Source organism: Nycticebus coucang, chromosome 2, assembly GCF_027406575.1.
Source record: "Nycticebus coucang isolate mNycCou1 chromosome 2, mNycCou1.pri, whole genome shotgun sequence".
NCBI lineage: Eukaryota > Metazoa > Chordata > Mammalia > Primates > Lorisidae > Nycticebus > Nycticebus coucang.
The window spans coordinates 1773128-1787634 of record NC_069781.1 but is presented as its reverse complement, the minus strand read 5'-3'; the positions used below and the strand labels follow the sequence as shown (position 1 = coordinate 1787634).

General features: G+C 58.2%; 1 protein-coding gene across 3 annotated transcripts in view; it reads left to right on the top strand.

Moving 5' to 3' along the window:
- The window catches only part of NACC2 (NACC family member 2), a 78533-nt gene extending 66754 nt beyond the window's left edge, over window positions 1–11779 (top strand). For all 3 annotated transcript variants that reach the window (XM_053557668.1, XM_053557684.1, XM_053557677.1), the window contains exons 3-6: window positions 3663–3827; window positions 5713–5818; window positions 6306–6403; window positions 7390–11779. In XM_053557668.1, the coding sequence (XP_053413643.1) occupies window positions 3663–3827; window positions 5713–5818; window positions 6306–6403; window positions 7390–7895 (875 nt within the window). In that variant the 3' untranslated portion in view covers window positions 7896–11779. The remainder of the gene's footprint in view (window positions 1–3662; window positions 3828–5712; window positions 5819–6305; window positions 6404–7389) is intronic.
- Window positions 11780–14507: the final 2728 nt, after the last annotated feature.

The following is a 14507-nucleotide window of genomic DNA, read 5'->3' as shown; positions in this document are numbered from 1 at the left end:
GCGCGCGCCACAACGCCCGGCTATTTTTTTGTTGCGGTTTGGCCGGGGCTGGGTTTGAACCCGCCACCCTCGGCATATGGGGCCAGCGCCCTACTCACTGAGCCACAGGCGCTGCCCGGAAGTCACTTCTAAGTGCACAGCTCAGGGGCATGAAGCTTGTTCATACTGTGCAGCCATCACCCCCTCTAGCTCCGGAACTTTCCATCTTCCCAACCTGACACTCTGTCCCTTGAAACACGGACTCCTTAGGTCCATCACTGTCAGTTCAGCTGTGACTCTGGATCTGAAGGCTGCACGCCCCACATGCGGGGACCACACAGGCTTTGCCCCATGGCTGTTTTCTGGGGCCTCCACCCGGCTGGGAATGGCAGGGGCTCCTTCCAGATCCACCCAAAGTCCCCCGACCCAAATAGTCCTGTGTTTGCCTGACCCGTGTGATCAGAGGGGGCTTCCCACCTCCTCCCCTCAGTAGCCAGTGCCCCGTCTGCCTGGGTCAGCTGCTATTCTGGGTATCTCTGTCGTGACCGTGACTCACCTTCTCTGTGTGGAGAGCAGTTACTCACACCTTCATACAAACAGTTAATTGCTCTTTCATGAACTTTTCACCAAATATAACAGAGCCAAAATATTTGGAATGTGCGATTCTGAAAACCAAAGTTTCATCAACAGGACCCTTGATGGCAAAGGCAGCTGTCCCACTGTTGTGGCCAGTCCTGGGGTGATGGTGCTAAGACCCAAGCTCAGGAGGTCTGTTCCCTGCTCACAGCCTTGGGACTGGGGACTTGGGACTCCCAGCCTTGGGAATCAAGCGCTGTGGGTCCTCTGAATGGCCCATCCAGAGGTCACCAGGGACGAATCTCTCTCCTGAGTTTTTCTTTCTTTATGGCCCTCGGTAGAGTGCCGTGGCCTCACACAGCTCACAGCAACCTCCAACTCCTGGGCTTAAGCGATTCTCTTGCCTCAGCCTCCCGAGTAGCTGGGACTACAGGCGCCCGCCACAACGCCCAGCTATTTTTTGGTTGCAGTTTGGCCGGGCTGGGTTTGAACCCGCCACCCTCGGTATGTGGGGCTGGCGCCTTACCGACTGAGCCATAGGCGCCGCCCTCCTGAGTTTTTCTTTAAATCCAGTGGTAACGTGGCCCTTGAAGCTCAGCTCCTCCCGAGGGTGACTTGGGAGCCAGGGGGAGGGGTGGGGTGCAGGAAGAAATTCAGAGTACCTCTGTGGATGAACTACAACTTGGCTCAGGATTATTTTTAGCCAGAGGCAGTATCCAGCACACGGCAAGGCAGAAATAGACGAGGTTTTTTCAGCTGACAGTCTCTGGCTCTTGGGGAGCCAGGCTGGGGTGGGCAGAGTGCAAACAGCTTCTGGTGTTGAGAAAAACATCTCCGAGGATGCGCTCAGAGCATTTCTGCTGCTGCCTCTCTTTATGTAAATGCCACGTTCCTCACTGCCCCTTTGTGTGTGTAATCACGGCGGGCTGTGCGGGGGTGGGGCTGGTAATTACGTACATTTTAAAATATCACCCGGATTGTCTGTGCTGTGTTCACCAAGCCCCCAGGCAACCTTGGACTTTAAAGGTTCTCTTTGCCCTGCCCAATTGGAAATGCCCCTCGATGGCCTCTGCCCACCACCTAGGCTACTACCAAGTGTCTATAACTTTGGGAAGCGCCCGTCTCCTCTGCAGTTGACTGGAGACTGCCTCAGGCACAGCTGAGCAAGCCCGTTGCCACCGGGGCGGGGTGGGGCAGGTCCAGAAGGCCCTAGGACACGGGTGTCAGCACCATGACAGAGCAGGGATTCAGGATACACAGTGGGGGTTAGAACTGGTGGTCCCAGCACCCCCTGCCCACCTGGTCCTCAGGAGTGGAACCCTCCCTGCCTCCCCTGTGGTGGTTCTCCCAGTGGATTTCAAGAGATGTGGGGTCATATGAGTAACCCAGATGCTGACCCCTCCCCACAGGAGTAAAGCTAACTGGGGTGAGCCCCTGCTGCCCTCCCTCCTGAGTCCCCCCATGCCCTAGGCAGCTGTCCTCCTGAGAAGTTTTCTGTGACTCCCGAAGGTATGTCCAGGACGAGGAGGGACATGGGTGCTGGCCCAACCTCAGCGGCAGGTACCTCTGCCTCTGACCATCTCGGAGCAGCCACAGGGCAGGATCTGGTCTGAGCCACTCACCCTGAACCTGGTTGATACGGCGTCCTGGCACCAGGACATCTTATAAGCCACCCCCTCCTGCCCAGGGGCTTCTAACCCCACTGGGGCTGTGACAGACCCTCACCCTACCCTTGGGGAGCACGACCCAATCTTGTGGCCAAATCTTTTCTAGCCTGCAAGGTTCCTCCTGTCATCAGGCAGGAGAGAGGCCACTGAGCGGGCCCAACCCGGAGCAGTGTGACTTCTTAGCAAGAACCTCTGACCGCAGGCAGGAGTCCCTCCCAGGCCCTTACCTGTGTGTTGGGGACACCAGGATGAGGGAAGCAGCCCACACCTGGGCAAGGTAGCCAAGTAGGAGCCTGTGCGGCGCCATGTGAGGAGTGCTAGGTTGGTGACCACAGTGCCACGTGGGGACCTGAGGGCTGCTCCGGGGGACTGGGCTTCACCTGGAACCCTACTGGCCTTGCACAGATCCTGCCTGAGGGTCAGAGCCTGCAACGTTTCATGGGACTCGAGGCAAAAGGGACAATGAGGAAATGGGGCGGCCCAAGCAGTGCTGGGCAGGATTTGGGGACAGGGCCCCATTTCTTCATGGCACCTGCAGTGCTGAATGTCCAGCAGATGGGCGTGGCTCTGCCCCACAGAGCACCAGAGCGGACTCTCAGCCTGACTGCAGAGTCCTGCAGGGGACCTGGACTAGCCAAGCTGCTCAAGAGGGATCCTGCGGCAGGGCTGGGGTCACAGCAGTGGTGCCGGCTGGCCATGTGGCACAGGGACGTCGAGAGGCCTGTCTGTGGGCAGTGCTGTGCACCCCTGCGGAGTGGCAGGTGCAGGGCCCAGACTGCTGCCCGTCCCCCGCAGGGGCCTGTCAGGGATGTCCTAGAGTGCTGGGGACTGTCTCAGTGACACTGCTCCTGCCTGATGCTGATGTATGTCTGCAGAGCTGTTCTTCCTGCCAGGTGTGTGAGGTCTGAGGAGCTGTGTCCCTGGACATAACCAGGGCCACCACATCTCTCACCTGTGGCACAGCTGGTCATACCTGGCTGCCTCTCATGGAGCTGCTTCAGGGAGAGAGCTGGGTTGACAGGCCCTGGACCCCTTCCTTAGCTCCCGGCCTCCCTCTAAGCCACGGTTTTCCTGACAGCAGAAGTGGCCGTCCACCAGGGGAGCAGTGCAAGCCCTGCGGGGCCAGCCCCTGTCCCACCTCGACGTCTCTGCCTGCTGTCCTCCTCCTGTCCTGTGCACGTGCACTGTCCTCACCACCCATAGTCCCAAGCCCTCACTCCTGTCTGGTCTGGCTGTACAGTGGGCACCTCCAGAAGCCACCTCCAGCCCCCGAGGCTCCTTCCCTAGGCGGGGCTGGTGCCTGTATCTTCTGCTCACTCCATCACTGGGGCTCCCCTGCCAGGGCAGAGCTGGGGGCAGGAGGGTCCCAGGGGTCGCAGAGGGCAGCTCAGCCTGCCACAGACACTGTCCTCACCAAGTCACTCACTTCTGGGCCCATAGTGCAAGAGAAACCAGAGCCGGTGCCGCTGGAGAGCCGCTCGTGCGTCCTCATCCGCCGCGACCTGGTGGCCCTGCCTGCCAGCCTCATCAGCCAGATCGGATACCGCTGCCACCCCAAGCTCTACTCGGAGGGGGACCCTGGTGAGAAGCTGGAGCTGGTGGCAGGTGAGGCCTCTTCCCACCCCCTATTGTATGCAAATGTCCTTGCTTTTTTTTTCCAGAGCAGTGAACAATGTACTCAACGCCAATTAGTCAAAAAAAGAGACTAGAACATCTTAAATTTCCTCTAATTTCCTTTTAGAAGAATGTGTCATTAAGAGGAGTTATTCAATTGAATTAATTTAGCATTTTAATTGAGTCCCTTGGGCCGGTGGCTTCTGGAGGGGGCTGCAATCATGTGTTTTAATTTAGGTTGCAGATCAAGCCATCTTGTTTACCAGCCCCACCCTCCTGTGAGCATCCAGTTGCCACTTTGAGAGTGACAGCCGGGCTCCAGACGGCTGCAGTCAGAACTGGGCTTCTTCCCCTGAGGATAGGCTCCCACAGGGCCTGGTCTTGTCCAAAGAGCCATCTTCTCAAGTGCTGGGATTCATTTGGCTCCTTGTAGGTCTTAAAGGCCAGTCAGCAAAAATATGAAAGTTGATGTGTGGTCTTCCTCTCTGATGGCTCTTGAGACATTTTCTGGTAATTCTCTCCCTTGGTTTGCCAGGCAGGCCCCTGGGCACATCCTTGGCTGCAGTGCCCAGTGGTCCTGGCAAGCCACCCGCCGTGCTCCTGCCCGGCACCCCACATGGCCAGTCCCTGAGCAGGGCCTTAAGCTGGGTGCTGTCCCCTCCCCCAGGAGCCTGCATGGGACCCCTCAACCCACAGGGCCTTCCATCCTGCAGGAGGCGGCTTTCTGGGCTGACCTGGCCTGGGGTGGGGCAGGGAGCCCAGTTGGCTGCGGTGGCTCATCCAGCTGGCCAGGCTACTAGAGTGGGTTCCAGGGTCAAGAGGCCCAGTCTCCGTGTAACTGGGTCTGGGAAGGAATGCCCTCCGCTGTCCCTGCTGAGGCAGCAGCAGCCTGTGTTTGGGGCTGAGAGCGGCTCAGAGCATGAGGCCCAGGAGCGTCCAGCCAGCCCAGGCCTGATGGAGAAGCCTCTGTGGAAGGGCCGGGCGACCGGACCCTGACCTAGAGCCTCCTTCAGGAAGTGGTGTCTTCATGGTTGTAGAGACTAGCCAGCCACAGAACAGGACCCCCAGGGGACTAGGGAAGAGCCCTGGGGCTGGGGTGACGACCTCTACAGGGGACCACTCTCCCCTGAGGGGTCCCTTGGCACAAACAGGTTCCTAGAGTCTTCCTGCCATGCCTGTTCTGGTGAGAAGGCTTACGGTGTGCTCCATAAAAGAGGGTAGAGAAAGAACCAGATAAGAGGACACTCCAGCCAGGCCTCCTGATGCCACTCACACGTTCACACTGTCCCTCCCTCTGTGGAGTTGGGCAGCCTTCTGGCTCCTTCCAAAGCCCCCTTTGCCCCTGGCAGGGTCCAATCCTGCTGTGGGTTCAGTTCCTGGCTCATCCACATCCTGGCAAGCACTTAGGGCTTCCTGGGGTCAACAGCATGTGTGGGCCTCCAGCCCCTAGCCCCCTGCCCAGCACTGGCTTTACCCTCCAAATGTACCCAGAAGGGTCAGTGCTGGACCCACTGAGGCCACAGCCAGAACCCCTGGCCCAGCCTGAGGCTCTTGGGACCTGGTCAGGGACAGAGTGGAGAGGCCAAGGGTTCCCCAAACCAGTGCCAACGATGACCCCTGTGAAGTGTGTTCCCAGGAAGGTGGCCAAGGCTGGGGCCACCCACGTCCTGCTGACAGGGCCTCCATGCAGCGAGGAAAGCTCGGAGGTCGGGGCTCCCTTGAGAGGGGTGGGAGGCGCCTGGCTTTACCCAGCCCGGGGGAGGGAGGGCTGCTGGGCTGCGGCCTTGGACTTGACTACCCCCACCCCATCCTCCCCTCATCTGTCCCTGCCCGGGGAAGGTCCCAGGCCTCACTGTTTTATGTTTGGTGACCACAGGCTCTGGCGTCTACATCACACGTGGACAGCTGATGAACTGTCACCTCTGTGCAGGGGTGAAGCACAAGGTCCTCCTTCGGAGACTCCTGGCCACCTTCTTTGACAGGTGGGCGCAGGGGAGTGGGCTGCGGGAGGCCCTTACGCCTGGGCGGCTTCTCCGCTGCCCAGCACAGGCCAGTGCTCCTGGGCGGGGTGGGGTCCCCACAGACCTGGACAGGAGTTCTGGGGAGGGGCTGGCTGTCCGGGCATTTCACAAAGGGCTTGTGGTCCTGCAAGGTGAACAACCACAGTTGCTCCATCGTATGGACAAGTCCCCTAAGGCAGAGCAGCTTGCATAGATGATGGGGTCCCTGTGGACATGGCTTAGGACTGACCAGGTCATCTTCCTGCACCCATCACCCAGATTACCTTCTCAGCCCAGGAAACCTTTCCTTTGTCTCTTAGAGGGTGGGCCTACTCCCTACCCCCAGCTCACAACCCCTGGGATTGCACCAGCCTGAACATGAGGCCAGGTGACCTCCCAGCAAGGTGGACATATGGGGAAGCCTGCTCTTGTCCGGCCACCTCATCTTGCCCTGTCCTCCCTCCTCTAGGAACACACTTGCCAACAGCTGCGGCACCGGCATCCGATCATCCACCAGTGACCCCAGCCGCAAGCCGCTGGACAGCCGAGTCCTGAACGCTGTGAAACGTGAGGCCTGGGGTCTCCAGGGCATGGTGGGGCCTCAGGAAAGCGGGGTGGGCCCTGGGGTGCCAAGGGGGGAGAGGAGGAGAAAAGAGCAGCTCTGGAAGCCAGGTCTTGAGGTGCTAATGTTCTTGGTAGGTTTCCAAGTGTGATGAATTCAGCTGCGAAACTATTTTAATATGTGAAATAGATCTAATTTTCCTTTTTGAACAAAACCCCTTATTTACATTTCTCAGTTATTTTGAGGCTTTGCCATCTGTTCGGGCCAGCTTCTGCCTCCGGCTCCTGGGTTTGTGGGGGGGGGGCAGCCGTGGTGGGGCACATGCCTGCCCTGCACCCCACACGTGGGGGAGGCCACTGCTCCCTGGCCAGGCCAGGCCGGCCACAATCGTGGCCTCCTGGGGCTGCCAGCTCCAGAGGCACTATCTTGTTTTCTTGCTTAAAAAAATCCCTTGTGAGGCTAATTCTGTTTTAAAGCAAAAAGGGGCCTTTGTGGTCAGTAATTACAGTCCCAAAGCACCAGGTGCTGGAGGGGGAGGCTGGGGCTGTCCGGGGACCTACTGTGGCTCTGGTAGCATTTGGAGACCCAGATCTGGCCCCCATGGGGAAGGAAGGACAGTGTTTTTAATGGTAGTGGTGGTGGCTGTCTGTCCCTTGGGACAAGACAGGGCAGTTCTCAGTAGACTTAGTCCTTGCCCACTCCTCTGAGAAGACCCTCTAATCAGCCCCAATTTTCAGCAGGAGATAGGGAGGCCGAGACAGGGGTATAGGAGGCAAGGGTGCTGGAGCTAACCGGCCAGAGGTATAGCAATGGAACGTGGGGGCTTGCCGGGCCAGGCAGTGGGGAGTGTCCTCCGGTCTCTGATGGCCTGGCCTCAGGAGTGGCCACTCCAGCACAGGGGCCTCACCAGTGAGGCTGGTCCAGGGCATTGTGGTTCTGTGGCCCCGTAGGCGGCCGACCTCACACCCTCCCTGCCGCCCTGTCCTTGCAGTGTACTGTCAGAACTTTGCCCCCAGCTTCAAGGAGAGTGAGATGAACGTCATCGCTGCAGACATGTGCACCAACGCCCGCCGGGTCCGCAAGCGCTGGCTGCCCAAGATCAAGTCGATGCTGCCGGAAGGCGTGGAGATGTACCGCACGGTCATGGGTGCCTCGGCCGCCAGCGTGCCCCTCGACCCTGAGTTCCCACCCACCGCGGCACAGGTGTTCGAGCAACGGATCTACACCGAGCGGCGCAGCGACACCGCCACCATTGTAGCGCTGAGAACTGATACCATGAATGTCGACCTGAGTGCCACCAACCCTGCCTTCGAGGCCGGAGAGGAGGTAGATGGGGCTGGCTCGGTCATCCAAGAGGTAGCTGCCCCTGAGCCGCTGCCCGCTGACGGCCAGAGCCCCCCCCAGCCCTTTGAGCAGGGCAGCACCAGCTCCAGCAGGCCCCAGACACCGGTGGCCACAGCCAGGAGGCCCGAGGGAGCCTACGCGGGGACTTTATAAGGGGTCGGCGCCTCCTGAGGGACAGAGAGCACCAGAGCTGCTTGCATGCATTACTAATACAGCAATGTGATCGAGCCACTTACCTACTGAACTGCTACTGTTGCCTGAGAAAAATGTGATTTTTATTCTGCTTGTATTTAAAATCGATGAAGGAAACAAATGCATTCATTATACTGTAAACAGTTAGGCCTTGGGGACCTCACTGCAAGAAAGGTCCCAGGGTTCCCTTTTGATATTCAGGAGGTTAGTCTCCAAGTTGTAGCTTCCCCCTCCTTGGGGAGGGGGCAAGAGGCCACCAGGCCCCTGGTGCCCACCCCACCCCACCCTCACCCACCTCAGAAGCCAGAGCTGGGGCAGTGGTGGCCTGAGGCAGGGCGTGCGTTCTGTGACACCCTACTCCTTTCCTGTGGGCCCTCTCTGGGGGATGGGGAAGGCTGGGTCCCCAGGGGCTCAAGCTCCTTGTTTTTCCTTCTTTTTGAGACTTGGGGGCCAAGGCTGTGTGGGGCTCATGTGCAGGGGGCCGTGGTGGGGCTGCAGCGATGGCTACTCACTCTCAGGGGCAGACAGTGTGCACCGATGCCTCCCACACACTGTTCTTGCTCTGCTGGACCCCTCTCAGCTCTGCGGCCTCTCGGCCCACTGGCCCCCACCATGGAAGTGTGCAACTGATGTGGCCACACCACCCGCCGCCTCCTTAGCCACCTTGGGGTTATGCTTCTCTGTCTTTCTGTTCTTGTAATTTAGATCTCTTTCATGTATGGTTTAGAAACTGTCAGACCCAATAGAGCAAAAAATTTAGGAGGGTTGGGTGTCCCTGTGCCCAGCCCACTGTGGCTAGGGGTGGTCATTTCTGGCAGTCAGGGTGTCTGTCTGGTCCAGGGTCCACTCATCTCCCAGTGGGGGCAGAGGGTGTCCTGGGGTAGTGCAGCCAGGACATGTGGGGCTGGCTGGGGACAGGCTGCCGGGGCTGGCCAGATGTAAGCAGGCCCCCGTGCCGTGTGCCTCTGAAGGTGCCTGGTCTTCAGGTGGGTGGCAGGCACAGGCCTGATCTGGTGTGGTCTGCAGGTGTGGATGCTGGAAGGGGACCAGGGGTTCAGGGATGCGCGGGGAGGGGGGCAGTGCAACAGGGCCCGTGGAGGACGAGCCTGCTGAGGCCAGAGCACTCGCTTTGAAGCTTGATTGTTTCCTAAGTGGTGAGGGTCCCAGGTGCAACATGGTAGCCATTTGCCCAGGTGCCTTTGTCCTTTTGCCTTTAGTGACACAGGCAGCTTCCCAGGTGTGGCCAGAGGACCCCTCATCCAGCAGCAGGTCTGCTGCTCCCTTCTGCCCATCTGTCCACCTGGCACTCGGCCCCCTGCTTTGTGAGTGGGACAAGGGCAGCTGTGGCCCATCCCCCTCCCCGTGCATGGGGTGGACAGGTGAGGCTGAGCGTACCCCCATGACCCGCGGAGCTGAAGCTCTGTAGTGGGAGGCCCCGTGCTGTGTCCTGGTGTGGGAACGGCTTTCCCAGTGGGCTCCTCACCCCTGCTGATGCTGCTCTCCCTGCATGGAGAGGCCTTGGGGGCCCTCTGAGGGGGCTTCCTTCTCATTCTGTACTCAGCCTCCTGGGCCTCCCACCGGGCCAAGCATGTGCCTGCCCTCCAGAAAGATGAGGTGCCTTTACAAAGGGGGGGGACCATGGGCAGGCACTGTGTGGGCAGCCTCAGCCCCCACGTGTCCCTTGGGGCCTGCGCTCCTGGGGAGAAGGGCCGACAGAGAAGTACCTGGCCCAGAGGCTGGCCCCTTCCTGATTCTTCCTCCCCTGTCATGGGCCCAGGTAGGGATGGGGCCCACTGGGGACCAGGACCAAACCTTCCTAGGCACTGGGAGGAGGTCATGGAGTAGGGAGGCGTTGGTAGATGAGAGGTGGGGCGGCACCCTGGTCCCCTCTGGAGTTTCCCTTCATCGCTGCCCCCACCCAAGTTTGCACTTCAATTTGAGTATCCCCGGGGACCTGTGGGAGACGGGCCTGCCTGTGCTGGCTGTTGACACGAGGGTCATCTCCACCTCCATGCAAAGTGAGCACCCCCACTAGAGGGTCAGCCAGCCCCTGCGGGAGGCAGTGGCTGCGCAGAGGACGCCTGACCTCCACTCAGGCTAGCACAATGTCCCGTGACCTCTGTTCCTTAATTGTTTATAATCGCCGTCTGTTTTGTTGTTCTGGGTAAGGAAGGCAAGAGCTATAGGGAAGACTTAATAATAATAATTTAATGTGAATGGGTCCTGAGCTCTCCCTGTGCCCCAGGTGGGCCAGGCCGAGCGTTTTGCACTAATGTATCCCACGGTGGCAGCCGTGGGTCAGGAGTGAGCGTTTGCGGCTGACGATTGTACCTGCCAGGGTGCTCCCTCCGCACCCCGGATGCCCCGTGGGGCAGTGGTGGGCCTGGGCTTCGGGGGGGCCTTCCAGAGTGCCTTAGCATCTTTTGATCATTTTTCCCAAGGAAAATCAATTAAGACAACCGGACCCTCCCTCCTCCTCTGTTTACAAGATGAATAATTCCAGAATCCGGGGCTGTCCTGTCCGGCAAGCCTGACCCTGACTCCTCCAGACCCTGTAAGCAAGAGAGCACGGTCAGTATTTCCACGTCTGCACCACTGCCCCTAGGCCTGACCATTAGCAATACACATACACTACATAGTCTCTCAGAGCTGAGTTCTAGCTGCACCTTTTCGAGGAGGACAGGGGGACTGGACCATATTGGAGCTACGGGGTGGTGGGTGCCGGCCTGGGATCCAGACCCCACCCCACCCTCTCTGGCTCTGCCCTTGGCTGCGCTCCCGGAGGAGACAGGCCACAGAGGCAGCTGGCAGAGAACAAAGGTCCACAGAAGCACCTGGAGATGGGACAGATACTGTGAGCCTGGCGGGCCCGCCCGGCCGGCATCCTCGGCACTTGAATTCTGTCTGCGTTCCGCACTGCGTCTGCGCCAGAGTGGTCCTTGCTTCAGTCTGTGTTTGATTTTGTTGTCTTTGCCCTGAATGTGGATGGAGCTGTGAATGACAGGCAAGGAGACCCTGCCCAGGTGTCATGATGTTGGGCACCGCAGGGGACTCTAGGAAGGTAAAAACGGGCTGTCTTATTTCTCCATGAAAACTCATTCTTTGGTGTTTGTGTTTAGAGCTGGAAGAAAGTGGAAGGTGGGAGGTGGAGACTGAGGGTTGGCCCATAGGGCTGGTCCCCCACTAAGGGTACAAGGGGACTCTGGTGTGTCTGGCCCTGACCTGTCCGCATTCAACAGCCCTAACTTGAGAACAGGCCCAGCGTGCCCCGCCCCCACCCCACCCCCCAGTCATTTCCTGCTTGGGTTCCCCTCAGATGAGTTATTTTTATGGAAACGTCTTTGCTGCAAGTGGGAACGGGCCTATGGCCCATTAACCAACTGAAAACTCGGAGAAAAGCTCTGTTTGCCTCTGCAGTAAATCCTGAACGCAGAACTGGGAGTTCATAGCTGTCTTCGGCTTTAACTACTGTTTCAGAATGTTGCTGCTGCATAAATTTGTCATTATGTCAGCCAGCCGGCTGTGTGCGTGTGAGAGTGTGTGTGTGTGTGTGTGTGTGTGAGAGAGAGAGAGAGAGAGAGAGAGAGACCTCCCTGGAGCACTTAGGGCTTGGTACAAGATGTTCCTAAAATGAGAGAGGTTTTTGTTTGTTTGTTTGTTTTGTTTGTTTTGTTTGGTGGGGGAAGGAGAATTATGCAGAATCTAAAGCATTCAGAATGGACAACCTGCTTATATCCTGATCAGTCGCTTCCATTGTCAGCATTTTGCACATGATCGTGATTTTTATGTCAAAAGAAGCCAAAACTTGCAATACTATTTTTAGCAGACAAAAAAAAAAAACCTAAGTATAAAATGTATAAATATTTTTGACTTGAACATTTGGATGCACCGGGTGCAAACAGAACATTCATCCTTTGGACGGAATGTTTGGGAAGAAGAGACTTTCACAGAGGAGACGGTTTGAGAGAATCTGTTAGGGGTTAAAGTAGTACTGTAACTCACGACTGTTAAAAATAAATAAAATAAACTGTCCCTGTGCTCTGAAGCAAGGTTTCACAGCACCACTGAGTTAGATTTCAGCCACAGAAGATGGGAGCTTTTTTGTTGTTTTTTTTCCCAGGGCGGAAGCCTTTGTTTTGTTCCTCCAGCACCCTCACTCCTTCAAGCTGTTACTCGGTAGCTTTGAGACTGTTACTTTTTAGCCATGGCTGACACTGTATCAATAGCTAAAACAGAAACATTAGCACGACCAGGGAAACTGAGGGCTTCCAGCGTGCTCAGAGCCGCATCACAGAGTGGAACTCTTATCACAAAGGATGTGATGTTAATTGTAAAGCGCTTTGTAAAATTCACATTTACAAAATAATAAAGTCAGTTCAAACCTAAGTTTCCTGGACTTTTGCATGGCAGCGGATCTTGGGGGGAGCCATGGAGAAACCACAGAAGGCTGTTGGGGACAGTGTGTCCAACTGTCCCAGGATGCCTTCAGGAGCCCCCACTTCTGCCCCAGGCTTGCTGCCCATACAGAGAGGCAGGGATCTGGCTGTGGGGTTCAGGGCCACCTGATCCATCTCTCCCCAATGTCTTGCAAGGAAAGGGGGCAGGTGGGCAAGGTGTCCCAGGGGTATTTGTGCCTGTGGAGAGGGCCTGCCTTAAGCCCCGAGTGACCTAGCAGGGGTGGAGGAAGGAGGATCTCCTGTTCTGGGCCCTGGTTTTATTGTCTGTGAAGTGGGGCAGCAACCTCACCCTGCCACCTGCCACCCACACAGAACTCAGCTTCCTCCCTCCCTTTCTCTGGCCCACCCCGCTTACCTCTCCCTCCCTTCCCCTGCCCCCTCCTTCCTCCTGGCCCAGAACTGCCTGCCCCCAAGTGGACAGAGGGGCAACTGCAAGTGGGCAGAGCAGGCCCTGGGCGGGCTGGGAGCCTCTGGGGATGGGCCTATCTCCACATCCCTGGATGTGTCCCCTGAGGGCTAGCTTCAGCTAGGCCCTGAGGTTCAAGTTGTGCAGCCATTTCTGCCCATTTGCTCCTTGGCTATGTCCACAAGGACCTTTCTGAGCTCTTCATGAGTCTGTGGCAGGTAGGGCAGGTCAGGTCAAGCTCTTGGTGCGAATGTACCCACCATACCTGGGTCTTGGAGCCAGTCTCAAGGGTCCTGCCTCGGGCCCTCCAATGTGCCTGGCAAGATCTTCCCCTGACAGCTGTGTGTGCTCTCCTTCAGTCTTGCAGGGGTCTCACATAGGGGCCACCTGGGTTCACCTTACAGGTTCTCTGCCCCACTTCTGGGGGCTTCATGGCACCTGCCCCACAGAGTGAGTTGGTGGGTTATCTGCTTACTGGTTAACTGGGCCTCCCCGACGCAGAGTTGTGGTGGGTACATTCATGGCTGTGCCCAGAAGAGGATGCTCTGCAGCCATGGCCACACAGAGGCAGGCCCTCAAGTCTCAAATGGATGACGTGGTTTCCTTCCTGGCCCTCGTGACTAAAGACCCCTGTGCATCACTGTTTGGGTCCACTCTGAGCCACCCCTCCTACAGAGGCCACATCACACTGTCCCCACCCACTGCCAAGCCCAGCTCAGGCCTCCAGCGCAGCCCCGGCAGCAGTTTGCTGTCTCGCTCTCAGGGCTGGTTCCTGCTGCCTGTCTGCTCCACCAGGTAGCTCCACCCTGGGCAGGCGCCTCCTACCTGGTCTGCTCCACTAGGATGGGGTGGGCTCCATGTATGCTGTGCCCCAGGGCCTAGCTGGCTGGCAGGGAGTTTGGTGTGGACAGACACCTGACCCCTGGGCTACTGGGTATGCACCTGCAAGGCCCACATGCCCCAACCCAGGCGGGCCCAAGCCCCCTCAGCATCCAGGACCTCTGAGGGAAGGAAGTCTGATGTGAGGCCGGGGTCCTGCCACCCCGGGAGGGCCACCCAGCTTGGCCTGCTCTGGGCGCTGAGTCTCCCGGCTTTCCAAGAAGGGGGCGGCTGGGACCCTGCACAGGAGCTCTGTCCCACCGTCCCCTGTCCTTGGGTCTGGCTGTCTTGCTCTAAAGCCTCTGACAGAAAGTGGCGGAGGCATCAGAACCTTTGGGAGGCCTCTTCAGTTCTGACCACAGCCTGCCTGCCAGGTCCCTTTGAGAGCTTCTCCGCAAGGAAGCTGCTGTGTCAGCAGGACAGGGCTTTGTCCTGAGCTGTGTGCTCTCTGCGCTCCCTGCACAGAGGGTCAGAGCCCTGGGGGAAGTGGGCAGGGGCTGAGGGTTGGGGACCAGCTGGCCTCTTTCACACCAATGCTTGCCCAAACTGACCCCCATGTGTCCTGCGTGCCCTGAGCACCATAGGAGGGCAAATCCCACTCTGGAGAGGAAACTGAGGTAGAGGGGGCTGTCAGTGAGAGAAGAGCCCCGCCCTGGCCTGTTGCCCTGTGCCCATTCCACTGGGGGACAGGGGACAGGCAGAACCATCCCCTTCTTAGGGGACCTGGGGTTCACTGGCTGGGGGCAGGCAGTGGTGGGCAAGGGTGGGTGGGCAGGAGTCACTGGGCCACCTTGACTCAGTGTTTGCATGGGCATGGATTCCAGGAATGGT